This window comes from Peromyscus leucopus, chromosome 10 (genome assembly GCF_004664715.2).
Source record: "Peromyscus leucopus breed LL Stock chromosome 10, UCI_PerLeu_2.1, whole genome shotgun sequence".
NCBI lineage: Eukaryota > Metazoa > Chordata > Mammalia > Rodentia > Cricetidae > Peromyscus > Peromyscus leucopus.
The window spans coordinates 81,374,306-81,402,107 of NC_051071.1; the positions used below are offsets into that span (position 1 = coordinate 81,374,306).

A 27,802-nucleotide genomic window follows, 5' to 3' on the forward strand; every position below is an offset into this window, starting at 1 on the left:
GTTCTCCTGAAAAGAAAACTGAACACTCTCCAACTCAAAAAAATATCACTGCAAATCCTACCAAAAACGGAAGCACAAGCCCAGTGTACAAAGATCAGCGGGCTGTAAAGAAAACCTCAGAGAATCCGGCAGCAGTCCGGGGTCAAGTGCAGAAGGGGAATGATGATTCTGAGAGCGACTTTGAATCAGACCCCCCTTCTCCTAAGAGCAGTGAAGAAGAACAAGAGGACGAAGACGCTCAGGGAGAACACGGGGACTTTAATGACGAGGACACCGAGCCGGAGAACTTGGGTCACAGGCCTCTGCTCATGGACTCTGAAGACGAGGAAGAGGAAGACAAACACAGCTCTGACTCAGAGTATGAACAGGCTAAAGCCAAGTGTGGAGACCTGCGCTCCCTGCACAGAGACAAACCTGCTGGTGGGCGGAGCCCAGCCCGTGACCCCCCACTCCTCTCCCCTGCCCATTCTCCCGCAGATGCCCCGACTCCTGGTCAGGAGTTCGATGTGTTCGGTGCTGTTCCCTTCTTTGCAGTGCGCGCTCCCCAGCCGCAGCAGCAGCAGCACAGAGGGAATGGGAAGAACCTCTGCAGGCAGACATTTCCGGAGCAGGAGGACTTCGATGTGTTCACAAAGGCACCCTTCAACAAGAAGGTCCAGGACTGGCCCGCGGTGGGCTCCGACACACGCCCCCTGCCGGCGCGGCCCAGGAGTGTAGATATCTTTGGCTCCACCCCCTTTCAGCCGTTTCCCACGTCGGCAGCGAGCCGAAGTGAAAGCAGGGAGGATGTTTTTGGGCTCGTCCCCTTTGAAGAAATAACTGGGAGCCAGCAGCAAAAAGTCAAACAGCGCAGCCTGCAGAAGCTGTCCTCTCGCCAGAGACGCACAAAGCAGGACATGTCCAAAAGCAACGGGAAGCGCCACCATGGCACACCCACCAGCGCAAAGAAGACACTGAAGCCCCCCTACCGCACCCCTGAGAGGGCTCGCAGACACAAAAAGGTGGGCCGCAGAGACTCGCAAAGCAGCAGTGAGTTCTTAACCATTTCAGACTCCAAGGAGAACATCAGCGTTGCCCTGACCGACGGCAAAGACAGGGGCAGTGTCCTGCAGCCCGAGGAGAGCCTGCTGGACCCCTTTGGTGCCAAGCCCTTCCATCCTCCAGACTTGCCGTGGCACCAGTCCCATCAGGGCCTAAGCGACATCCGCGTTGATCACAGTGCCATCCTGCCCGGGAGGCCAAGGCAGAATTCAGTGCATGGGTCATTCCATAGTGCAGACGCGTTGAGAATGGATGACTTCGGTGCCGTGCCCTTCACGGAACTCGTGGTGCAAAGCCTGGCTCCACATGAGTCCCAACAGCCCCAGCCAGTTGAATTAGACCCTTTTGGTGCTGCTCCATTCCCCTCGAAACAGTAGATGCTCCGGGCGGACTCGGCAATAACTCCTGTGTCAAAAAAGTATGAATAGTTTTATGAGTCTGGAAAATTGATTTGTACAGTTGTTTATATAATTCATTCTTACAGGTTAGTCAGAATAGGCGATTTTTAAGTAAGCCAAATGCAAGTTTCTGTACAGGGTATGCAGTGATGCCCGCTTCAAGCAGGAGGCCCAAATGGAAGGGTCCAAGGTGCAGCTGTGGGGCTTCCTGGGAAAGCAGGTGTGTCGCCACTGAGACAGGAAAGCTTATCAGGTGCACACCCCAGGTCCAGCGCTGAGGGTCTGCACCCGGGAGGAACCAGCCTGGAGTGTGCTCTTCAGTTCAGACGCTTCTCTGTAACGCAGAGCCAGAAGAACTGACTACCGTGCCTAAAACTCCTGCATTTTTAAAAACAAGTGCCATTAATAATGGACTCTGTAATGATAACTATATGAAATAATGTATATATTAACTCAGCTTAGCCCTTCTATAGTATATACATCAAAACGTGTATATGATAATATATATGTAGTTTTTATTCTGTCAAAAATAATTTTTTTTAAATATGGAATGCTTAACAGAAGCCTAGAACAATGTAAAGAGAAGTATCTGGCATTTGAAAAATGTAAAATAATGACACGTCAAAAAGAAAGCAACATTTGGTACTTTAGAATTACATTGATTTTGCCAAAATCTTTACCATTATGTCCCTGATGAAGCATATTGATACAAAGTGGGAGGACAGGTTATATAGAAGTTTAATTTCAGGAAAAGGCTAGCTGAAATTTTAAATTTTTAAGGTGTTTACAATGTGAAATCATGTTGAATTTACTAATGTACTTTATTACACCACCGCCCTTATCCAACACTCCTTCCCCCAGGCTTGGGGGTGGGGCAGTTTGACTTCAGCCTTAAGGGCTGCCTCCTGCTGCCAGCCCCTGGGCACCGACTGCCAGACCTGCAGTGGGTGTCAGAATTAGATCCTGGGACACTGGGAACTTCAATTCTGCTAGCCGATCCTGATCGCATCATTAGTGAAAAGAAGCAAGCTACCAAATTGCCTTTTAAAGACCACCACCAGTCATAATTAGAAACTTGAAATTTTGTAGCAGTCGTGTTTAATGGTAGCAGTTATAATCAGTGAATGTGAACACACTATCTGTGCTTGTGTCTCTGTCTTCAGTTACAACTGCCTTTGCCAGGCTAGCATTAGAAGTTTCTAGATTAATAGTTATTTACAAAAAAGGGGTGGGAACTTTATCACTGTTACCCTCCTTGCTTGCTATATTTTAAGTTAACTGTCTTTGCCCCCAATTAGTGGATTTTATGAGTAATCCTATAAAAACCTCTTAATTTTAGTGCCCTGATAGGATAAATTATTTGCCTACTTTCACAGTTTGGAACTTGGAAAGAAGCAGAATATGTAACTGAGCCACGGTCATTCTTATTGCTTCTCTTCTGTGAGCTCAGGTGGAAAGTGGGCGGAGAAACAGCCCAGCATTACGTCACCACCTAGACCTGCTCTGCACCACTTCCTGCCCTTGTGCCAAAGGCAGAGGCTATGTTTGCACCTTTTTCTAGTTCTCAGGTTAATTAATACTGCTAATACAAATAGTAGTAGATCCTTTAAACTACAAAACAGATTCAGTGATGCTTTCTTTTCAAAGCGGTAAACTCATCAACTGCACAGAAGAGCTCATCCAGAAGGTAGTCAGTGAACTGATGTGGTCTCCTGAGATGTGAATATGAAATCATAATTTTACTTGCCTTTCAATGCACTGAATTTGAAGTGATTCACTGACACTCTGGCTTATGCTGGATAAATTCTTAGGAAACAACTCCGCCACAGCTTAAAATGTTTACATTGTCTCCTATAGCCTAGCCAGGTGACATTCCTCTTTTGAGACCAGCTCACCGGACCGATGGAGCATTTCTCTGGAGGTCCAGTAGGGCAGTTCCTGTGTGTTGATGTTAGAGGCCTTTTTTGCAGTCTCTGTACAGCTGAGCCTTAGGTACTTAATTCCCTTAGGAGAATTAAGCTGCCAAGCACAGGACCTGGCACATAGCACTCACTGAAGGACTGGCTGTTATGGGATGGCCCCGTTCTGGTGTAAGGAATGTCATTTGGGTGTGCCCTGTGCTTCTAAGTATGCAAAGTAGTCCTAAACCTGTTAAACTTGAACATCAAAGGGAAGCCACGTTAGAGACCTCAAGGATCCAAGGCCAAAGCTGTTTCTTAGAAGCTTTACTAGCTTGTTAACTCTGAATCTAAAGAGCGAACCATTTGCTTAGCTTCCATAACTTCAGTAAAACATTACTATGACAAAGATCATCATCTATGGCACTGAAGAATGCGTCCGCCAAGACACTGAAGTTGCTTGGTGTATAGTTGGTGAAAAGGTCTACTGTAAGCTGGGAGAAAATGTAACTGACTAGGATATTAAGAACTGAGTGTCGCCCCGCGCCCCCATGTGTATACTTGGGCATGGATGGGAAATCACTCGGATCTCAGCTCTGTGTACCCTGCGGCCATTTAACAGGGGCTGACTGCTGCTGTCTTCTTGCTGGTGGAGCCCACTCCTGTGCTGGTGTGGCGGGCAGCCACTCTGCTGGGTCATCTAGGTTTGAACGAGTGTCACTGTCACTACGTAGGGGAGTCCGGGTGTGTCTGTTTAGTGTAGGTAGAATATGCAGTGAACTTGGTCAGCTTTTCTTTGTCTTTTTTAGCAAAACTAGTCATCAATTTAGGTCCAATTAATTGAGTTGACAGTCTACTGTGAGATGACGTGTCTACTGTGACAATAGCAAATGACTGTTGGAAAACTTTCATACCCAAGTGTGTTTTCTACTAAGATAAGAAAGACACACGTGCGTGCACATCACAGCTCTCTATTAGGGAATTAATGTGAATTTAAAAATGGCAATCATGTCTGTCTTTTTTTTTAGAGAGCATCCACTCCTAGAGAGGGTTTACAAAAGCCACTAAAAGGAAGTAGATGAAAATACAGAGAGAGTTGGGTCTGTTTTAGGGCTTTTGTTTTTATTTTTAATTTTAAAATTCCCAGTGCTACTTTGAGAAGAGAACTGATTTTATTACTACGTGCTTTTTGTGACTGGAAAGTCGTCCAATAGAAGGAGTTAGTAGCCACTTGGTTTTTCCTTCTATGGTGCTGGGAACCGAACCCAGGGCCTTGCACATGCTAGACAAGCATTCTAGCGCTGAGCTACATCTCCAGCCTGGAAGCTCCCTTTTAATTGCTGGCAAACAGCTTTAAGTGCACTTTCTTTGATTACACTTCCATTTTTGTTAAACTTGAATTTTCTGAAGCCTTTTATGTACCACTAAGCAAATAACTTTAATCTTTAAAAAAAAACCGGATTTATATCTTTAGTTATGTTTCTAATTGTAATAAAACATACTTGCTAAAGTAACTTAAGTCCTCAAGTGTAGTTGGGAAACTTATGAAACAGAATTCAGTTGCTTCCCCGTATCCAGTTAAGCACTCATTTTATTACCTTATTGCCTTTACATTGCTTAGTCTCGAATTCTGTTCACTATTTTGTTTGAGATTTAAAGTTATTTTCTTACTGTATTTATCATACCTACTGTTTTAATAATCTGCCTTCTTTAAATGCAATAAATCCCAAATGGATTGCTTATTCTTTATAATCAATGCCTTTGGAGTTTTTTTTTTAATTTGTCTCATTAAAAGTTTCATTATAAACCTACTTAGTTCTCTCATTCTCACCATAGAGTCTGTCTCCATTATGCACTCTGCTCTCAAAGAGTTCATGGTTCAGGATTTAAAAAACTGCACTTGGCCTCATTCTTCTGCAATATTTCCTAGCAGGACTCCTTCACCAACAGTGACTGGAAGGTCAGAACACCATGTCTTAGAGTGCCTTCTGAATTAACTTGTTTTTTCAATTGTAAAAGGCTGTTAGCATCAACAATATTTGACTAAGTATTTTAGCTCCTGACTCCGTCAGAGAAGAGGCTTTGGTATCTCCATGAGATGGCCTGTGTATTAGATTGACGACAGAATTGTAGTGTTATCTGAGAACGCAATATTCCACAGTCTGGAGTCTGGATTGGTGCCTTTTGACAGTTTCTCAGTCTTGAATAAGGTTCATTTGATTTGGTGTGAGTGGACTTCTGTTTTGAAGTAGTAACCAGTGCAAAGCAGCCACTGTTTAGATTTGGTTATAGTTAATCTCTCTAAAGAGGAACATATAGTGCTATTTGAGCTATTTATTTTCAATAACTCCTGTTTAGGAAAGGGCAATCAAGCATCACGTGTGACATCCTTAATTCTCATATTCACAGCATGATCTCTGAAAACTGTTGCATGTTAAGAAAGCACATAGGGCTGGCACAGCTGGGATTACCTGCACGCCGGGCAGCAGTCTGATGCCACAGAGGTGGAGCAGGACGAGGGCCTTGGCGGCTGTTCACATAAGCTGGGCAAGGGTATGGAAGTTCACTCTCCTCAAGGGGGCCTACTATTATTTCTCTCCTTTCAGGAAAAAATTCTCAAGGTTAAGTTTCAGTTCCAGATCATTCATCACAGCACAGACACACAGTCAAGTCTCCTCAGGGGACCCGAGTGCTTTAGTGTCTACATTTCTCTTCAGTGCAGATGCTGAGGTGACAGTGCGTACAGAAGACCCCCCTGCCCCTTCCCGCACAGCCCAGCTGCTTCATACTGCAGTGTGGAGTTAGAAGAAAAGGATGCTTTTTGGGTGGGTGTGGACGTCCTCAGAAACTGGCAGGAATCCAGACGTGTGGGCCTCTAACACAGGCAGGATATCTCTAGAACGTGCTTGACAAGTGGAGAACTGTACAGCTCTATGCTCGGCAAGCACAGTCTTCAAACTGGATCCTCTGTCCAGTGGGATCATAAGCTGTGACAGCCCCTGGCTCATCATTTGACCCTAAAATGTGATTTAGAGCTGTAACGCATCACAAAGAATGACAAGCAGCCCACGTTTAGTAAACCCCGTTTATTTACATATGCACACTTGGCCATGCAGCTACCAAACTGCACCAATATAAGCCAAAGAGATGAAACAGCCTTGCTGTTTGAAAATGGCTTTATAGAGAAAAAAGACTGTTTATTGAGTTAACTGAATCTCTATAAATTGTTATAATTTAAAACAGCCAGAGATAGTTTAAAAATGTAGCTTTTGTAGTTTGTATATAGGTAAAAGTAAGACTGACTTTTTAAAAAAAATACTGTAGCTGGAAATACAATTTTCAACCTATTTTAATAAACTGATAAAAAACAAAAATAAATATACATTATTACAAAGCTCAGATTTGTAAGTAGTTGTCAAATATTCTTTAATGTGATAATTAAACTTTGTATCAGTAGTGTTATGCACACAGTAGATGGTCAATAAATGCTGACATACATAAGTGTTTATAGTTGACAGCAATCCACAGTCAATCATTCCTTTATAATAAATAATTATAAAGATAAAAGACGAGGATAATAATTATAATATCAAACATTTTCAGAGAATACAGAATAACTGTCCCTATAATCAGAACTATTCAAAGAAAAGTTATTTAAAAACAAAATATGCTCTTTTTATGTGTTACACATACAGCAATTATTACAGAATTCATGTACAAAAAGAAACCAGGCATTTCCAGAAAGTAAAACTTATAGGGCTGGGCATGGTGGCACACTATGGGAGGCAGAGGCAGGTGGATCGCTATGAGTACAAGGCCAGTCTAGTCTACATAGCAAGTTCCAGACCCACCTAGGCTATAGAGTGGGACCCTGTCTGAAAAAAGAAAAAAAAAATTAAAAGACTTGGAATTATTTCTTTTGAGAAGAGTTCAGAATAAAAATGGCTCCACACCTAAAGTTACTGGACTTTCCTCATTTTTTACTTAAAAACTACTTAGTATATTTATTCTGGCCAAAATGATAAAATGTGTATTCAAGAGCAACGTAAGCCAATAATGGATTTTTTTGAGAAATATATTCAACTTTTGTTATGTCCAGATCATCTAAAGTTGAGCATGAATTGAATTTGTGTTCTAAGATACAACAGCCACTTTGAAAGTAGCATTCCATCATCACTATGGTTATGAAATGGTGGCCTTCACTGAGCCCACTGGGAAAAAAAGTCTGATGTACTAGCAAGGGAAATTTAAATTCCCAAACCACTACACTACAAGGAAACGCCCTGCAGAGGCATACACTGAGCATATCAATTTTCCTAATACTGGATGTAGAAATTGCATTTAGGGAATGAACATCAATGTAAAGAAAAATTTTATGATATATTAGTTAATTCCATTTTCCTGAAAATATGCCAGTATTTAAAATAGCTTGTGAACTTACTAAGAAACTTAGGTCATACCTTATATTTCAGTGGACAATGGAAGTTTTTATGAATACTATGAATGATTTAATTTACACATTTGGAAAGACCAAGGAATAAAAGTTATGCTATCTGACAGGGCAGTGGGATCTACAGTTAACAGGACTAATGCTTCAGCTCTGAAGTGCACATGATGTTTATATACATGTTTAAGTTGTCAATGAAATGTTAGTACAAGTATAAGCAGGCCTGGAGCAGCGGTGAATAATCTCACTATCAAATGAGACATCTGCATGACTTCTAAGGCTTACGGTTCATTCACGGTCAAGACAGGGCCACTCAGATCTCATGGCCTTCAAAGTAGCACCCATAGAGTTTTGAACTCATCATCATGAAACTTAGGACTAGAGTTAGAGATGAAATTTCTTTGGGAAAGCTGGAATCAAAATTCACTGTCAGGAATCTGGTATTTAATATGGAATTAAATAATACTTGGAATAAAATTAGGTAGCTGATAATTTGGCTATCAGACCATGTGTTGCTCCGTCATGTCCCTAGTTTCCAATCTAATATATTTTTTAAAATAGCAATGCATGTTTCTTTTCACAATACCTTTCTCAAAAGAGGAATTAAATTTTTTTTTTGTTAGCAAACTTAAAAAAAAAAATCAAATGTTCCTAAGGAGAAGAGAATCTGGCTAAGGGACATGACTCAGGGGCCAGTTTCTCATGAGCTGTACAGGAGGAAGGCTGTGATTATTCAGCAGCACACTGAGCTTGGAGTAGCACAGGCTATAGCAACCCTTGCCTTGAAGAGGCAAATTTGGTCATTTAATGAAAACGTCTCCTATTAAAGTAAGCATACAGGATGCCTCCACTTATTACAGACAGGGGCTGTTCCTAAGAAAATGAAGCTGGTCTTATGTAGACTGCACCCCATTTTTAGAGCAGTCTCACACCCACATCCATGTCTCAACATGTCTAACTTTCACCGTCTGCACAAACATCGAATCATAGTTGCAAGGGTCAAACACAGTTCTTACTACAGATCCCACTATATTTCCCCATTTTTATAAACTATTATGACTCATTAAATAAGAAGAAAAGGGGAAAAAATAAACGGGAACCTTAGAAATAGTGGGGTCTAAACCCCCCACGGTATATTGCTCAATGACTGGATTCACCGGGTGGCCATACCTGAACTTACAGGTGCGGACCGTGGTCAGGGCAAGGCTTGCTATGTCTGTACTGCATGACATACACTGTTGACTGGTGCCACCAGTATAACATCACTACTGCCAGGACGTGCCAGATCTGGTGGCTTGATCCGAGGTAGTTTAGCTGTCCTGGAAGGGAGCGAAGAAAGAAAGGCTGACACCATTATTTCAGTATTTAGAGACAAATACACGTCTACTCCTGGCTACAGACGGACTGCAAATGAATTCAGATTCAAATCTTTTCCAAGAGGGTGAACTCACATTTAAGGTTTTATTCCTGAAGTATGCAAGTGAATTTCAGAAATGCTGTTCCCAACGGTTTCTAGGAGAGATCAAGTGTGTTTGCCTGGTATGGCCTTAGACCCCCAACTTTATTTTTAAAATGTGGCTTGTGAGGGCCAATGAAATAGCTGAGGGTAAAGGCACCTGCCACCAAGCCTGATGGACCCGCTATCCCTCAGATCCACAGGACAGAGAAAGGGAACCCACAGTGGGAAACTGACCCTTGAGAGTTGTCCTGACTGCCACATGCATGTTGTGGCATGCAACCCACCCCCTAGGAGTGCACACGTGCAAGCACGCACGCACAATAAATGTGAAAAAAATTAACATAATGTTTATTTTCATGAATTTGATCTTTTTTTTTTTTTTCTCCATGTCTCAACATATTTGGTAGAATGGGGGAAAAGTTTTGTATGGAAGGCAAGAGACAGTGGTGATCAGGGCATGATTTAGGTATGGATCTGCTGGAGCAGACGCACTGTATGGCTCGATGTGGCCCTGGTAGGAGCACTTCTGTACAGGTGGGAAGGACTAATTAATCATGATGTTTCCTGGTCACAAAAACCAGAGCCAGGACAACTACCAGCTGCCCCTTAAGGTCCTGCGATGGCAGTGTTGTGTAAATACTCCTAAGCTCGCTTTTTCTTAGCAAGAAGCTCAATGGCACACAGGATTCAAAGTGTGAGTCAGCAGGATTCCCCCTGGGCAGGCTCTCAGCCTTTCGCTTGACTCCCAATGAAAGCCTACAGATTCATTAAAAAACAACAACAACAAAAAAAAGATGAAATATAAAAATTGTTGTCTTGTAAAAAATAGTCCATTGATGAGCATGCAGATCTACGGATCCACTGTGATACATGTTTGTTTTATTTTCGTTTTTGAAGATGCAGTCTCACTATGGAGCCCTCGCTGGCCTAGGACTGTGTAGATCAAGGTAGGCTTGAACTCACAGAGCTGCCTGCCTCTGCCTCCCTAGTGCTAGGATTAGAGGCGTGTACTTTAACTACAGCTGTTTTTAGTTTTAAATTTCTTACCTGCTATTCAGTCTACACTGCCCATGTTTCTCTCATCCATGGGAGAAGGTACATACCTAACATTAGAGACTACCTTTCCTAAGACTTGAGCTTGCTCAGTGCCCATCCTCCACTCTCTGATGTTCCTGCACTCAGCCACACAGCTACATGGGCTCATGCTGAGCTCACCCTTGAGAAAAGCTATGTAACACAAGAACCTTTGCAAGTGTTAGAAAAGACAATCCTTTTTGTTTGTTTGTTTTTCGAGATAGGGTTTCCCTGTATAGCTTTGCACCTTTCCTGGAACTCGCTTTGTAGACCAGGCTGGCCTCGAACTCACAGAGATCCACCTGCCTCTGCCTCCCAAGTGCTGGGATTAAAGGTGTGCGCCACCACCGCCCGGCTAGAAAAGACAATTCTTAACAGCTGGTTTGAAAATGGTAAGGCTAAAGCCACATGGCCATTCTTACATAGTGTAGAGTAATTATACTTGTGTGCAATAAAGAAATAGAATTCTAGCCGGGCGGTGGTGGCGCACGCCTTTAATCCCAGCACTCGGGAGGCAGAGGCAGGCGGATCTCTGTGAGTTCGAGGCCAGCCTGGTCTACCAAGTGAGTTCCAGGAAAGGCGCAAAGCTACACAGAGAAACCCTGTCTCGAAAAAAAAAAAAAAGAAATAGAATTCTATATGAATGTAATTATTTTTAATTTATTTTGCAGTGCTCAGGATTAAACTCTTAGCCTTGTGCATTCTAGGCAAGTGCTCTCCCACTGAGCTAAAATGATACAGAAACCTACCCAAATTGTGCAATTTCAGTGTGGGTTTATGTGCTGGTTATGTTCTCATGTCCTGATGGCGACACACACAGGTTCTCACTGCATTCCATTTGTTCTGGAAACTCAGTGACGAAAAGACAATGCTCGAAGGCTCGTCCTCTAGACTGCCTCCTCTCCAGAGCATGTGAAGAAGGGTCCCAAGCCATCTCTAATTCACCATGGAGGTGATTCTTCCTCTTAGGGGAACATGTGAACACAGCCCCACACTCCCTGCAACAAATGTCAGTCCTCCACATGTGGGCAAGTCAGGACTCAGCATGCCCACAGTGCAAGGGACATGCCCTGGCCTTGGAAAACTACCTTCATGCTCCTGTGTCTCCCCTGACCAAGCACCACGGAAGTGAATTTTAACCCAGGAGGGAGGGACGGATTTGCAGCCTAGATTGAAACCGCATCTTGATTCAGTCTTCCAAACTTAAGTCACCGTTGTAAGTTCTCTAAGTGTTACTCTTGAGTCAGGCTAAAGCTTACCTGGACTTCATGCTTCCCTTTATTTAAACCTGATACTTCCAGGACCAAGATCGCGCCAGTCACTCACTGAGTGCTTACTGCCCGCCTGGGACTGTGCTATTCCAGGGGTTCTGTCATCTAGCCCTCATGGGAACCCCGGAAGAGAAGTACTCCAGCTTGTTTCAGATGTGGAAGCACAGCTTGGTGAGCATGGGCCACGACTAAGGGGCTCCTGTGGCTTTGAACTCGGAGAGTGCAGTGCAGGAGAACACGCTTTGGAGAAGTTTGCCCACTGTACCCAGTGTCCTCTAGGTGTTTTTCACCAGAGCTCCCCAATGCTGGACTGAAGGGAGATCTTCCTCCTGCTGAGAGTGGCGCCTGAGTAGCCTGGGGCAGTGAAGAGAGTTCACCCTAGCGGCGTGTGAGGAAGCTCAGAGCCAGATTGCTTGCCTTGAGCTACTGGGCAGAATCTGTGTGAGGCACACAGGCCCCTCGTATCCCGAAGGATACATTCTAAGATCCCTCAGTGCATGCCCAACACTACAGAGTGCTCCATCCTATACATACTACCTTTCCTATATGACTACCGACAATAATGTTTAACTACACATCAGCTCTAGGAAGAGATTAAAATATAACAACGATAACATATACTATGATGGAAGTTTTGACTGGTTTTCACTCTGGAGTGGTTCCCTTTAGGCAACTGAAATTACAGATCGAGCCCCGACGTACAGAAAAGTCGCTCTACACCTGTCTTCTTCTTACTGTTCCTGTGTCCTTGCTTCTTGCATTTCTTTACTTTATGTATCTCTGCATATAAAAGTTACTCTCTAAAAACAAGGTGGTATGGATGGAGGAGCATGGGAGTTAATGCTAGTGCCCCATGTTAAAAAGAACAGGGCCAGGAGTCACATGATCCTCAGTCACAAGCTCATAACTGTACAACAGTGTCAACCCCAGCCCCTGGGGGTTGACTCTATTACTGTGAGCGTGGTGGGAAATGTCTCTAAAGCCTCTCGAAATTAAAGTTATGTTTTTCTTTCTTTGTTTGTTGTTTTGTAAGACAGGATTTCTCTACATAGCCCTGGCTGTCCTAGAAGTCACTATATAGACCAGGCTGGCCTCAACTCACATAAATCTGCCTGCCTCTGCCTCCTGGGTGCTGGGACTAAAGATGTGCACCATCATGCCTGGTGAAAAAGTTAGAGATATTGCTTAGGAATGGAAGAATCATTCCATAATCAACACTGAGAAACAACCTAAATTTTGATTCTCAGAAGCATTTACTTCAAATGTGTTTTCAGAAGAAAGCTACAAAAGCGTGGTGAACAGGGACCTACCTGGGAAGTACCGTTCTGGAACTTTGGAAATGTAGAAGAGGAAAGCCAGAAGAGCAATCACGTACATCACTACTACTCGGGGTGCGAAGTCCTGGAAAACAAAGAGTATTGGCTTGGATTTTCCTGGGGCTACTGAGATCTCCTAGAGCTCAGAGGTAGGATTTAAAGACTGCCAAGTCTCAGTTATCCTGCTGATGGTCTCCTGTTCTCATCCCACAGGAAGAGGTCCACAGTAATGGAGCGTAGTGATGGCCTCACAGGCCAGCTACTTATGGAGCTGGAGCTGGTGACAGTCCTGACACTGCCCAGTCCCTCTACAAAGTGGCTACAGAGTGTCATGTGTGTGATAGCCCAGTCAGGAGAGCTCAAGGACAGAACAGCGTCCCGCATCCCAGAGAAATGCCCAAGCATCGATACACAAAGCACTCCATCACCGCTGGTGTGCGGGCCTCCGAGACTTCCCAACTCCAAAGCACATACACTGTTCCTAACCCTGGTTACAAACCCACCGCATTTACCAACAGTTCATGTAAGAAATGAAGACAGCTCCTCTCTTCCTTTTCAAGTATGTGAGATGACCTTGGCCTTCTCCAACTCTGTATTCATCAGTCTGAGATTCCTAACCATTCTCGAACACACCTTCACCCATCTGCTAGGTTAACCTACCCAGAAATCTCATCTTTAGGAGGGGCATCTCTACCCAACTTAAAAAGTGAGAGCTTTTGAGTGGATTTCCTCAGACTCCCCTTCGCTTCCTCACTGGAATCACAGGTGATCTCACTGGAATTCTATTTTCAACGGTGTCTTCCTACGCAGCAGGGCAGCTGTGTCCCTCCTCACTCATATCAGCTTTGTCACCTTCCTGCTCTTATGAAGAGAGTCCGACTCTCCCATGGTGGACCACGCCACTCATCCCACTCGGTCACAATCCACCTTTCTTCTCACTGGTTTACCAGTGTTTCCTCTAGGCCACGGTAAAGCAGGCCTCCTGACAGGCCTTCCTCTTCTAGTCAGCAATTCTCCTGAGGTGACAGCAGACTCCACTGAAGTCCAGACAAGCGGCGCTGTGACAAGGGAGACTCACACCAGCTTTCCTGGCAGACTGACTTAAATATGTTCAAGCTCTCTCTCGAGCACACACTTGGAGCCTTTTATAAGAATTTCTACGAACACAGAAATCTGTGTTCCTCAGGAAGACAGAGCCCTCCTGGAGTTCTTCCTCTCACATATCACCTGTCTCCACAGCATCTGGATCAACAGAATCAACAGCTCTTCCTTTACTACTCATCTTACTCTTCTGGGTGGGTTGAGAACCCTCCTCCAGTTCCAGCTACTGCCGAAGATTTATCACCCGGCTCCAACTCTATCCTCTACTTTTATTTCTGTCCCTTACATATCTCTGACTCAACATGTCCAAGCATAACTTCTTCAATTCTTCATCCCGTACCCTCGAAAGAAACCAGCTGCTCCCACTTCTGTACCCCGGTGTCCATGATATCATCACTAGCGCAGCAGACAAAACTGCAAACTCAGAGTCCTCCCCAGAAATGACATGAGTACTTGTGTACTGAGACAGAAAAAGAATGATGTTATTTCATACAGTGACTCATCAGAAATGAGTAGAGACTAACTTACAGTTTTGAAGGTATATGCTCATTTATACAGCTGTGAAGAAAACTGTGTTTCAATATGCAACTAAAAACATGCTCCCAAAGGACTCAGAGCTACCCACGTAGCCTCACAACACCACTTTAAGGGAGAAATGAAAATGAAGGACAGAAAAATACTGACCATACTCAGCCTACCTGTACAATAGGAGCACTGATTCCTCCATTGAGCCAAACCCAGTGAAGAGTAGGGATCACACCATACCCCGAGACAGAACAAAAGATGATGGGGCGGAGCCTCTGCCACTGTTGTGTGAGGTAATTGGGGTGGATCTGGGCGAAGAACACTGCCAGGATCATTGCAAGCACGGTGATCAAGTACACTTGACGCCAATACTGGAAGGAAAGGAGGACAGTCATCTGGGCGTCCACACCAGACATCGCAGGCTCTGCTTACTTGGCTTTAATGTCCAACAAGGTCCCCCATCCTCTTTTAAAGAATGTTCCACACGAATGCTAAGTTTTTGAACAGTTTTTTAGGATGACACCCAAAACTGAGAGTGAACTGGTAAAGGACCACCTGAGCTATGCAAGGCACAAGGCAAGTGCTGTAGGAACAAGGCTGCCTATGGCACGACTCTCCAGTGGCTGGGCGCAGACTGCAGGAAGGAGGGCACCTCGTGAACACGCTGGTGTGATGGCAAGGCTGTGACTGAGTCACAGACAGAATGCTGAGGAGCACGGAAGCAGAAGAGACAACGTGTCAGCCAGGTACACAAACAGTGTGTGGGGAGAAGGCGCAGAGAGGACCAGGGAGGTCGGGAGAAAGGTGGCCGAAGGTGAGGCTAAGACTGAACTCTGCCACACTGGGAGCTGCGGAAGAACAGGGCGGACGCTGGGTGTGGTGGCAGGGACCTGGAACCCAGAGTGTCACAACTGAGGCAGAAGTTCAGATGACAGACAGACATCAGTAGAGTCCATTCAAACAGAGGGCAGGGCTGGGATGAAGCGTGTGCTCGTGTGTGTGCGTGTGCGTGTGCGTGTGCGTGTGTGTGTGTGTGTGTGTGTGTGTGCGCGCCTGCATGCACATGTGTGCATGTATGCCTGTGCATATTTTTATACACACACACCCCACATCAGATGTAGGGGACATGTCTGATATAACAGAAAGTCTTACTAGCTGACTGAGAAAGGGCAGCTGAGGAAGGTTTGTCTCTTTCTAGCCTGAGTGGCCACATATGGCTTTCCTTAGAGGAAAGGAACATCGATGGTCCAAGTTTTGGGAGAAGAATAAAGGCAACTGGAAGACCCTTCACTAAGACATACTCAGTTCAAAGCCTGCTAAGGATGCTTGAAGAGTGTATCAAATATTTAGTTCCTAAATGAATGCCTGAAAGCCGTCTAGGGCTCAAAAGTCAGCCTCACAAAGGGCAAGAGATCTTAACTGGGCTCCCAGGACTTCTGTAGAACTATTCACTTTTAGAAATGACCTGCCAGCTCGTGTCTCTTTCCGAGCCCAAATGTCCAGTTTCCAGTCTCATTCTCAAAGTGGCTTGTATCCCTTCAAAGGCAGGAGCCACTCCAGAGACTACATGCTTGGAGCTATGAGATGCCGGGGAGAAGAGAAGAGAGCAGGTCTTCTTTTCTGTAACTCTGGACTATTAACTCTAGGAGCTTTCTTCTCTTTTTCTAGTTTTTTTTTTAATTTTCATTTTTTATAAAATAAATACCCCATTTTGATGCTTAGAAAGAGGTAAACAGAAAATACAAGTACAGAATAAAACAGCAGTTTAAGTATGACTGCATAACAATCTTCTAGACAGCACATTTCCTTAATTCTCCTGTGAAGATGCAGACTCACACACAGAACAGTTCTGGGTAAACACAAACAGTTTTCTAGTAAAATCCAATCAATTTACACATTAATTGCACATATATTTAGTTATATACTATGTTATAATGTAACTAGGCCTGAAAAACAGGAAGTTAATAACGGTCCTAACATACTCAAGCCAATTTATGACTTTTTTCTTTGGTAGTTTAAATATATTTTTTATGTGTATTGTGTTTTGCCGGCATGTATGTCTGTGTACCATGTGCATGCCAGATACTGCAGAGGCCAGAAGAGGGGAGTCGGAGGGTCATGAGCTGACATGTGGCTCTGGGAATCAACGCTTGGTCCTCTGGAACACTTTAAATGAGTTTTATAAACCAAACACCCTAATGATTTTCTCTCTCACCGCGTAGAGACCAGGACCCTGCTTAGAAGCCTTAACAGAGACTCACGGCCTGCAGTGTTCTCACAGTCCGGGGCGAGGCCTGCATCTGAGTGGACCCACACACAGGGAGGGGAGGCTTGGGCAGGGCATACTCTGTTCACAGAGAACTACAACTCCGAGCAGGCATGCTGCCCCTGGAGGAAAAGCATAGCTTGGGCTCTGAAAAAGGGGTAAGATGAGAAAAGGAAAATAGAAAAGTGTAACGGGAGAGCAAGGTTGAAGGAACTTCTCTTTCACTGTTTTGAGACAGGGTTTCGCTTGTGTAGCTCAGCCTGGCCTGGAAGTTGAGATCCCTTGCCTCCCCATCCTGAGTTACACAATTATATACACATGCTGCTACATTCTCTGTGTGCTGTATCTGCGTACTTATAGTCATACTTTCCACCAGAAAATTAACGAAATACTCTGGAACCGACAATAGATATTAGAGATCACAGGAATCTTTAGAAAGTGAAGTTTGCACCCGAGCAAGACTCTTCTCTTTGTAAGCAAAGCATGCATTCATAGACTTAAATGACTGCAGGAGAACCCAAATCCTATCTAAAAGGTAGAGTGTGCAGGTTCTGAACACTCACATTATTACAGTAAAATGCATAAAATACTCCCGAGACATAGCAGCCCAGTATTCCGATAGAAATCCCTGCATAATCCAGTGCCATCCATCTTCGACAAGTCTTTTCGGACCGATGACAGGAGAAGAGATGATAGCCCACGGAGCAGAGCATACAGACCTACGAGAGGAAAGGCAGACTTTAAGAACGAAGTGAGACAAACAGAAATTAGAGGAACTTATAAATGCTCTTCTGAGCTATGGTTAAGATGCCAGGCTTTCACGTCAGGGACACTTTAGTTGGAATTCTAGCTGGGTACCTCACCACAGGGCAAACTGCCACTAAACTTCATGGGTTCATCAGGAAAATGGGGACCACAATCACTAGAAACTTAAAAATTATAATTATTTTAAAATATAAGACTGTAAATAAATAGCAAAAAATTATATGATGAAAATATGTTTTTTAATACAAATCCTTTCATAATATCTCCTAATAATACTCTGATTCATGAATGAGTTTATTTTCATATCAGTCACTAAATTAACATAAATCCCTTAATAAAGATTGAAGGATATGGAATTGTATACTGCAAAAAATATATGCCCCTCTCATTCAATCTATTCCTTAGAGTAACTACTGATTGCTGTGGTATATCTTACTGTATGCTGTGAATATATATGGCTCCCATTGGATAATAAATAAAGCCGTTTTAGCCTATGGCAAGAAAGCTTACAGTCAGGTGGGAAGTCCAGGCAGAGATACAGAGAGAAGAAGGGTGGAGTCAGTAGAGAAGCCAGCCTCTGCCAAAGGAGCAAGAAGATGCCTGCAAACGGGTAATGCTATGGCCACGTGGCAACATATAGATTAATAGGAATGAGTTAATTTAAGATGAAAGAGCTACCTAGCAAAAAGCAGAAGCCATAGGCCATACGGTTTGTAATTAATACACGCCTCTGAGTAATTATTTTATAAATGGCTACAGGACCACAGATGGGAGAGACTGCAGAGCAAGGTAGGACTGGAGAAATTTGCAGCTACAACTGATAATATATTATATGTCCCTGTAACACGTATGTTCTAAGGACCTGTGATACATATGTCTATACATAATAACTAATCAAGTGGACTTATTATAATTCTAGTCTATAATGTGCTTTCCTCTTCTTGATGAGACAAAGTCTCACTATGCAGCCCCCATTGGTCTGAAACTAAGTAAACCAGACTGGCCTGGAAGTCAGAGGTCCCCTGCCTCTGTATCCCTGGTGCTGGGTTTAAAGGTATGTGCCACCATAACCTGGTTGCAATTTGCTTTTTTAACTTGAAGACTACAGATTACTTCTAAGTAAATATGGCTTTATTATATCCATGAAAAATAAAATGTCTACGTCTTCCAAATTGACACCCACGATGGGGATGCGGACAGCTGTTCTGAGGACGGGTACGGCAGGTGATGCGGACAGCTGTTCTGAGGACGGGTACGGCAGGTGATGCGGACAGCTGTTCTGAGGACGGGTATGGCAGGTGATGCGGACAGACAGCTGTTCTGAGGATGTGTACGGCAGGTGATGTGGACAGACAGCTGTTCTGAGGACGGGTACGGCAGATGATGCGGACAGACAGCTGTTCCGAGGACGGGTACGGCAGGGCAGGACTTCTCTGACCATTAACTATCAGTTGTGTGTTATGCCATGGAAGGGGACACAGAGGTGAAACTTCTACTCTCCAGGAGATTTTTGGAGAAGCCCTGCTCTAATGAATTCTATAGAAGAAGTCAGTGTAGACCATAAACCACCAAGGGAAGCAGGCATTGGCCGTGTGGGAGCACGTGGTGTATCTGCAGGTGTGCTCGGCAGAAGGGAAAGAGCATCCCCGAAGGGCTGACGCTTGAGCTGCCTCTCAATTCAGCTAGCGCTCATCACGGGCATTAGCAAAATCTGTACAGTTTTCAGGGACAGGGGTCCATAAAGGCAAGTCATATCATGAAAAATATGAAACCAATGAAGAATACGGCTTTCTTTACGCCACAATTAAAGCAACAACCCAATGAGGCGTTTTAACTTTGGCATTATAGCCCGTGTATGAAACTTCTGAGGATATGAAGAACACCTTTACAGAGGTGTAGACAAGCCGAGAGGTTACAAACACAGCCCTGGGGCACACAAGTTACCAAGTCAGTGACGATGGCAGTGGAGAAGATGGGACTGTTATGAAGCAGGCCCAACTGACAGATGTCCTCTGAGCAGCTGGCTGCTAAGACAGTAAAATGGAATCCAGTTATCTGTTCATTGAGCAAGCCTAACCAGCTTGCAGAGATCCAGTGTCCATGTTCAGTAACGACACACTTAACCACCGCTTTAGTTCATCTGCTGTCACAAATCTTCACTGGCCTGTGGCCTATGACTCTTAAGCCACCAGAGTTGGCTGGCCCAATACCATGTACCGGCTCGGCTGAGTTCTCTGGTTATCCCTGTGCTTACATGCCATAAACCTGGAGAGCACCACGGTGGCACTGCTCACTGAGAGAGAAGAAGGATCTCACTGTCACAGAGAATGATGCACAGGAGCCAGGAGAGGCGATCTGAGCTCGGATGCACTCGCTGGACAGGCAGAGAGGAGGATGTGAGGTGGCAAGGTGTGCACAATGTCTGTGACCACCGCTATGTCCAAAGTGGCCACCTGTGGAAAGTGGGGTGCCAAGTGACTTGTACTTTCCTTCACAAGCTCTGATCTGCTTGAATTCTGACATGGGTATATGATAATAATTATAGAAATCAGTAATAAACATTACCTCGTTGTGAAAAGGAGAGTCTGAGGGAGAAAAACTATGGTATCAAAGGGAAAAGAAAATTCATCACTAAAGCACCCCAAGTTCTGAAGGGTAAACCTATATTCTGTGCTCTGTTTGAAGAGCTGTGTGTTCCTGGTAGGAGTCCCTTGAGAGATGGACATTTCTGGCAAACCTGGTATGTTTCAGATCTCATAGAAAGCACTCTATGGCATGTTGCACCATCAAGGTGGGAAGAGAAGATAATTACAGTGACATCCAACATCCATCAGTGCATTGATGGATAACAGAGTATGCCATGGTAGCCTTACTATTGCCTGCCTTCCTTTCCTTCTCCACTACCCCAGGGTTCGCATGGACAGATGAACACCTCTAAGTCCAGAAAGCAGAAGTTGTCTGTTCCTCCTGGGCCTTTACACAGCATTTTTCCTGTTTAAATGCCCGGATTTACTTTTCTGCCCTCCCACATACATGACTTGATCTCACTGACATGCTTATTCTATTCCGCCTTACATATAACTGCTGCAGTATCACTTCCAGTATTACAGGGTATGGAAGTACATAGGGACACTAAGTAATACTCGTTAAACTAAAATTGAAATTACTAAAAAGAAGATGAGATGTTTCTAATATGTTTCCCTTTAGGACCAATGTTTTGAGCATAATGACGAGGTTCTAAAACACAAGCTGCAATAGAAACATTTATGCAGTTAGTTTATAGATTTTTCTTTCCAGCTGGGCAGAACAGGTTCAAGTGCAGAGTGCTGATCTGTGTCTGTCAGGAGGAAATGTGATACTAGCCTTTTCTTCTCATTTTCATCTTGCTCTGTCTTACGTATTTTTTCAATTATCAAAATGTCAGTGTTCTTATGGCCCTTATTTATTTCATGCTTTAAAATGATCTGTTTGAACACTCTCATTTCCAGTGGTGCCCTGCCTACATAGTATGCTGCGGCAATCAGTCGCGCTCAGAAGTTATGGGAGTAACTAACCACTATCTGACTGGATTTAAGGCCCACTCCGTAATATAGAACCCGTGCCTGACATTGCCTGGGTGGCCAAGAACCAGGGACTAGACAGGCCTTGGACCTAGGGGGAAAAATCAGATACTACTGTTCTGCTTAGGTAGCAATATAATTATTCCTAACAACATTCTGCTATACCCAGAGATGAGTGTCTTGCTCAGCCATCATCAGAGAAGCTTCCTCCTGAAGTCAACGGGAATAAATACAGAGACCCACAGCAGACAATATGAGAGAGTGAGAGACCTTGGAACACCCGTTCTAAATGGGATGTCTCCATCAAATCTCTCTCCTCAGGGTTCAGGGAACCCTGCGGAAATAAGAGCCAGAGGGGATGGAGAACACCAAGGACCGTCTTTCAGACACAACAGGACTGATGCACATATGAACTCAGAGACTCTGGCAGCACGCACAGGGCCTGCACAGGCCTAAGCCAGATGGAGACCCAGCACTGAGAAAAGGAAGATATGACCCCCCATCCCTAACCCAGGAGCTATCTCCAAGTCACAACACTCAGAATGGAAAAGTTAGTTTTCTCCAAAGGAGTCACACTGGGCACCCAAAAAAACACAGCAGATGCTGACACAAAATGAACCCAATGGTAATTTTTAGTTTTTTTTTTGTCTTACAATGCCTTGTTTGGGCATTTTGTACCTTACTGGTCTTTTGGTTATATACTATGGTTTCCAGTCTGCACCAGAGTGTGTGTATATATATTATGTGTGAGTGTGCACTTCTGCGTGTTTATATATACTTTGGTTTCCAGTTTTGTGTTTGATGGGTTTTCCATGTGTGAGTGTGAGTGTGTGCGTGCACCTCTGCACGTGGATGTGCTTCTCTTGCTTTTTTCCCCTCTCTGTTTGTTTTGTTCTGTTCTGTTTGTTTATTTGATTGGTTTTTAAAGAGAGCCAGAGAAGGCATGAAGTAGGTGGGGAAGTGGGAGGGCTCTAGGAAGAGGTGGAAGAGGGCACATGGTGGTCAGAATATATTATCTGAACAAAACCCATTTTCTTGTGGTTGTTTTTTGAGACAGGGTTTCTCTGTGTAGCCCTGGCTGTCCTAGAACTCCCTCTGTAGATCAGGCTGGCCTTGAACTCACAGAGATCCACCTGCCTCTGCTTCCTGAGTGCTGGGGTTAAAGGCGTGCGCCACCACCGCCCAGCTACAAAAGTCTATTTTCAATAAAAAAAAAAAATAGTAAGTGATCTGTTTGAAAATTAGTAAGTGTTAGCTTTAAAGGCATTTCTCCAGATCCTAGGGAAAATGTAAGTGTGATGGAACTAATAAATACAAAAGTCACAGATGAATGCAAACAAAACAGATGGAAACCAAGTGAGGACAAAGGGACTAAGGGAACGACACTGAAGCTGTGGAACAGGAGCTCCGTGGCAGCCAGGTATGTCAGCGCCACCAAGGCAGGGTGGGGCAGCAAACACAAGGCACAGGTATATTCTAAACAGGACAGAGAAGGAGTCTTTCCAAACAGGTTTGCAGTGGATACCACAGCCAAACTCATATCGGAATGTTCATCTTACAGCCAAGATGTCTACCAAGATAAAGAAGCAAGGCATGGTGATACATGCCCATCATCCTGGCATTTCATGAGGGAGGCTGAGGAAGGTTCAAATTCATTGCCAGCCTGGGCTACACAATGAGAGAGAGGTGGGGGGAGGGAGGGAGGGAGGGAGGGAGGGAAACAGGGAGGGAGAGGGACAGGGAGAGGGAGAGGGAGAGAGGGAGAGGGAGGAGAGGGAGAGAGGGAGAAGGAGAGAGAGAACGAACACAAACACAGTTCCCACCATCTTTGAAATGTAGTGGATTTCAAATATGGTATAATAGTAACTTCTAGATACATGCGAGCAACAGCTTTTGTGGTGCTTATACTATGTTGTCCCATGTACCCTCTGGGGGTTCTTCAAAGTGGTAGGTCCGAAGTCAAGTCACCTGCCCAAGCATGCCTGACCAAAGTTCCCTTCACCTTGGTGTTTGTGAGATGACTCACCTGGAAGCAGAAAAGGCAAATGGAGCAAATGACAAAGTCTTCTCTGGATGCACTCGCCGAAGGCAGCACGGATGTCATGTCATATATTCCCAGGGTGAAGAAGAGAAAGAAACCCAGCAAATGACTCCAGATGTTTACCGTCTCGTTGGATAAAATAAACAAGCTACAAAGTAAACAAACACGCAGCTCAGAGTCTCACCGGCTCAGAGTGTCAGCACTCTAAGGTTGGGGGTTTGGGGGAGTGACTGAGCCTCAGCCCTATCTGGGCCTTTCTGAGATCAGAGGTATCATTTGACACTTCTGTCCTTGTCTCCCTTTTGCACTAATTCTGGGCCCTCCAGCTTTCGGTGTCCAGCTCTCAGTGTTCTCACTATGTCTTTCTTCCTATTGCATCACTTTTTTAGGCAGAGCCCTTGCTCAGATTGCTCACTTTCTACAGAAATGAAGTGTGCAGACAAACACTGGACGTTGGCTAGAAAACTGTCAGGAGCAGCTCCCAGAGACCCTGCTCAGTGGAAGCTGAGGCATAAACGTAAAATACCTTTTAAGCACTTGTTAAACACACACACACACACACACACACACACACACAGAGAGAGAGAGAGAGAGAGAGAGAGAGAGAGAGAGAGAGAGAGAGAGAGAGAGAGAGTTCAGTGCATCTAGGGGAAGCAAAATACACACAGATTAACCCACTGGAAAGGTCTTGAAGACAGGCAGGCATGCCAGAGGAATTTTGCTATGCAAGTTCTGAAACCTGTTTCTAGGTGGCATGAGTTCACTCCTTTTAGGAAGAAAGGTGACTTTGTGTGTGGGTACTGTTTGTCTTCTTAAGATGTCTTGGCAGCACAGGCTGGGAGAGGGTCTATTACCCTGACCAGGCATCAGTTTCTTCATCTATAAAGAAAAGGAGTTGCCTTAGATGTTGCTGCCAGCTCTATCTCAACTCTGGAAAACGGTTCTTCATTTTTACCACAAGGTGATACCATGACTGGAGATTCAAATACTCTTGAATGTCTCTAGTAAAATCATTTATTTTGTTAAACAAAAGCCTTGACTGTTAATGAATCAGATTTTTTTGGGGGGGGGGTAAGATTTAATTATTCTTGTTTCATGTCTGTGGGCGTTTCGCCTGATTGTATGTCTGTGTACCCCACGTGAGCCTGGTACCTGCAGAGGCTAGATGTCATCAGATCCCCTGGAACTGGAGTTACAGATGGTTGTGAGCTGCCATGTGGGTGCTGGAAATCAAAGGCAAGTCCTCTTGGAGGGTGGCCAAAGCTCTCAAGCACTGACCATCTCCTCAAATTTACAGCAGCCCCCATGGTTCTCACATCGTTAGTTTTATGAGGCAAATGCAGTGAAGTCTCAAATGATCAAGAATAAGGTATATCTTGTATCTGGAAACACAGACTTTATCTTGCTTATCATCAAACACAAAGACTATCTGTAACTGGGGGAGGAACTAAAAGAACATTCTAGACACATCTAATTACAGGACTGTTTTGGCACTACCTTCTGCCTATTGCCTCAGAAGTTTTCATTTTATGAAACCCAGTATAACCTGATTAACTAAACACACTCTAACCACATCCCTTCCCAGGAACAGATTGCAGATAGAATGGATGGACACACAAAACCTCTCTTCATATGCACAATCTGTCCTGGAGACTCTTGAAAGAAAGGAGAAAAGGCAAAGACCCAACCTGGATAAGATCAATACTGTAGGAAGAATATCCTCAATAAAGGATAAACTATTATTGTCAAAAAAAAAAAAAAAAAAGCTAGGCACTCACAAATTCTGTTTATCTTCAAAACCAACAGATTAACTCTTGCTAAGAGTCGGGCTTGTTAACCTGTGTCTGTCTCAACAACTCAGTATCTCAAGTTTTATAGCCTCGAGATTTGGATTCAAGATATTAGAATGCAGAGGATCACTGCTAGGCGGGCACGAAATATTTACAGCAGTTCGCTGTTGGCCTGCCCTTCTCCATCTCCAGAGCAGGGCCTAGCTCTGGTTTCTTAGGCAGTTATGAACACGAGGCCCTGGGGAATGAAGAAGCAGTAATTACGACTCGAATTGTGACATCCACTTGGTCATCCATTCAAGTACCAATACTTCCAAGGTAGTACAAAAAAAGAAACAGAATGGGAAAACACCACGTGGGGAAGACCAATAACCAGACATGGTCGCTGCTTGGATGCTTCAGCAGCTGACATCTTGGAAGTAGCATGTGCTACTCCAGTGACCTGGAGTCTTTGGACTTACGCTTGCATGATGACTTTAGTACGAACAGTGACTTCAGAAGGTGGACTACTCTGAAAACTAAAAGCAAGTTTTTTATTTGCTTTTTTTTTTTTTTTTAAAGAAAACAGGTTTTTGGGACTCTGGTTTTAAAGACCTAAAACAACAAATTCATTTTGTACAGAGGCTTTCAAGGTGTTCTGTTGGAGGCTGGCTTCCTCCTTTCAGTCTTCTTTGCCACAGGGCTTTTCTTTCCTACACAGCATTTCCCACAATGACTATTATGTAATAGTGTAATTATCTCTTTAGTGTCTGCCACTTATGCTAGACCCTTAGTAGCTTCATGGGAACAAGGGCCATGCCTGCCTTCGGCAGGATCTGGTTATAGTGCCTACCACCTAGCAGAGGTTCCATACGCATTTGCTAGATGCTTGAAGGAATCAAGGCTTCCCACATACATATGCATAGCAATGTGGACTTGTCTGCTATTATACGGGCATTCAGCTGGCCAACACGTCTGAATTCCCACAGTGCTGGTCTAGACACAAAGCTCAGGTATACACAAAGCAGGTTCGGCCATTGTCAGTGGGGGTAGACTGAGTACCAAACGGAATAAAGGATGTAAAAGCGCTTTGTAAACAGCAAAGGGCTACTGGGGACGGCAACGATGATGACCACTGTTAGTATCATGATTTCATGGATCAAGGAGGCCCGGAGAAGAGACAGGACAACAGAACGATGAAAGGGCCCAGAGGTGAGGCAATGATGCGCACAGAGAAAAGCGGAGAAAGGCGGGGAGACGAGACAAAAAGCGTGAGGGGAGAGGACGCGCCGCGCAGAGCAGCCACTGTACCTTTTGATACACAGCCTGGAAGGCAGATAGGCCCGGTAGCCGTCGGTGATGTAGGGGTTATCTTTGAGGGACACCGGGATCTGTTCATAGGTGTACAGGCGGATGCCGCGGGGCACCAGGACCGGCCAGTACTGGTAGCTGCCCAGCTCGATGTAGTGCGCGCTCTTCAGCAGCTTCTGATGCATGATGCCCCGGCGCCGGCCCGGCCCCGCCTCCCCGGGAGGGGGCCTCGCCGCTGCCGCCCCCGCCCCGGAGCCGCCGACGCTGGGCCAGGTGCTTGTGCCCGCCGCTGCCCAGACCGAGCCCCGATACACGCCACCGATGCCTCGGCTCTGGCCCACCGCCGGCGTCGCAGCCCGCTCTGACGTCAGCGCGCCGTGCGGCCCCGCCCCCGCCCCGCCCCCGCCCCGCCCCTCCCCTATCGGGGCACTATCGCCCCGCCCCCCGCCCTTCCCCCGGCCACGCCTCCCCTAGTTCCTCTTTCATCAGCCAGTCCTCCCTTAGCCCCGCCCACCTAGCTGTCCCGCCCCTCGGAGCGGCCCCCCCTTCCAGGCCAGCCCCTACCCCCCTCTTCTACCTCGCCCGCCCCTAGCCCCGCCCTCTTACCCGGCACGCCCCTAGCCCCGCCCTCTTACCCGGCACGCCCCTAGCCCCGCCCTCCTTCCAGGCCTGCCCCTACCCCCAACTTCTACCCGGCCCGCCCCTAGCCCCGCCCTCCCTACCGGGCCCGCCTCTAACCCCGCCCTCATCCCAGACCCGCCCCTAGCTCCGCCCCTTCCAGGCCTGCCCCTACCCTCAACCTTCTACCCGGCCCGCCCCTAGGCCCGCCCTTTTGGCTCGCTAGTCCGCCCCTAGCTCCAACCTTCTTTGGCCCGCCTGTAATCCCGCCTTCCTATCCTGCTCTCCCCCCTCATCCTCACCCACCTTCTTCTAGCCGTCCCGCCCCTAGCCCCAATCTACCTGGCCCGCCCCTTGCCTGGCCAGTTCTGCTTCCCTTAGCTGCAGGTAAAAAATTAGAAGTATGGGCGAATCCAAGGGGGTCTCCTTTTCTGTTTTTCATTAGAAGTAATATTTACTACATTTTGAATATCAAGAAGAGAGTAGCAGAAAGGAAAATCAATTGAGGTAACTTACTGCTGCATGGTATATTATTGGAGAGATGCACACAGATGCACACCTCTGAGGTGTTCTTTTCTTTCTTTCTTTCTTTCTTTCTTTCTTTCTTTCTTTCTTTCTTTCTTTCTTTCACAACTAGGCACATTGTTTTATTGTATGTTAACTTCATTAACAATTTAAGGTCTTATTTAGAACAAGATGCATCTCATAGCAATTCATATAAATATCTACCCATATACACAAACACTGGTACAGTGATAAACAGGAATTATTTTATAATGGCAAGGTTAAACTTGAAACTTGTCTTTAAAGTACTCTTGAAAGAGGTAAGAAATTTGGTCAGGTCTTCAGGGTCAGTCACTGAGTGAGCATTACCTTTGGTAATTACCTTTGGGTTGAGGAGAAGACCATGATTTAAATATATATGTTAAAAGACCATAAATA

General features: G+C 45.0%; 2 protein-coding genes and 1 pseudogene across 7 annotated transcripts in view; 1 reads left to right on the forward strand and 2 right to left on the reverse strand.

The window, feature by feature from the left end:
- Window positions 1–5,089, forward strand: part of Bmp2k (BMP2 inducible kinase) — a 110,590-nt gene extending 105,501 nt beyond the window's left edge. For both annotated transcript variants that reach the window (XM_028873145.2, XM_028873147.2), the window contains one exon: window positions 1–5,089. In XM_028873145.2, the coding sequence (XP_028728978.1) occupies window positions 1–1,418 (1,418 nt within the window). In that variant the 3' untranslated portion in view covers window positions 1,419–5,089.
- Window positions 239–26,593, reverse strand: Paqr3 (progestin and adipoQ receptor family member 3). 5 transcript variants are annotated; one of them, XR_003734905.2, is made up of 8 exons: window positions 26,243–26,593; window positions 23,148–23,310; window positions 17,360–17,515; window positions 14,704–14,901; window positions 12,899–12,989; window positions 8,955–9,103; window positions 5,809–5,936; window positions 1,361–1,446 (listed from the first exon to the last, which is right to left on the reverse strand). XR_003734905.2 is itself a non-coding variant. In XM_028873149.2 (7 exons), exons 1-6 carry the CDS (start codon window positions 26,425–26,427, stop codon window positions 8,961–8,963), a joined length of 936 nt encoding a protein of 311 aa, XP_028728982.1. In that variant the 5' UTR covers window positions 26,428–26,593; the 3' UTR covers window positions 239–1,446; window positions 8,955–8,960. The 5 variants fall into 5 exon arrangements, 3 of the variants coding, with proteins under 3 accessions (XP_028728982.1, XP_037065082.1, XP_037065083.1); XR_005092357.1 differs by having other exon boundaries at window positions 5,809–6,354; XM_028873149.2 differs by lacking the exon at window positions 5,809–5,936 and having other exon boundaries at window positions 239–1,446.
- LOC114695765 lies at window positions 11,284–11,438 on the reverse strand (annotated as a pseudogene).
- Window positions 26,594–27,802: the final 1,209 nt, after the last annotated feature.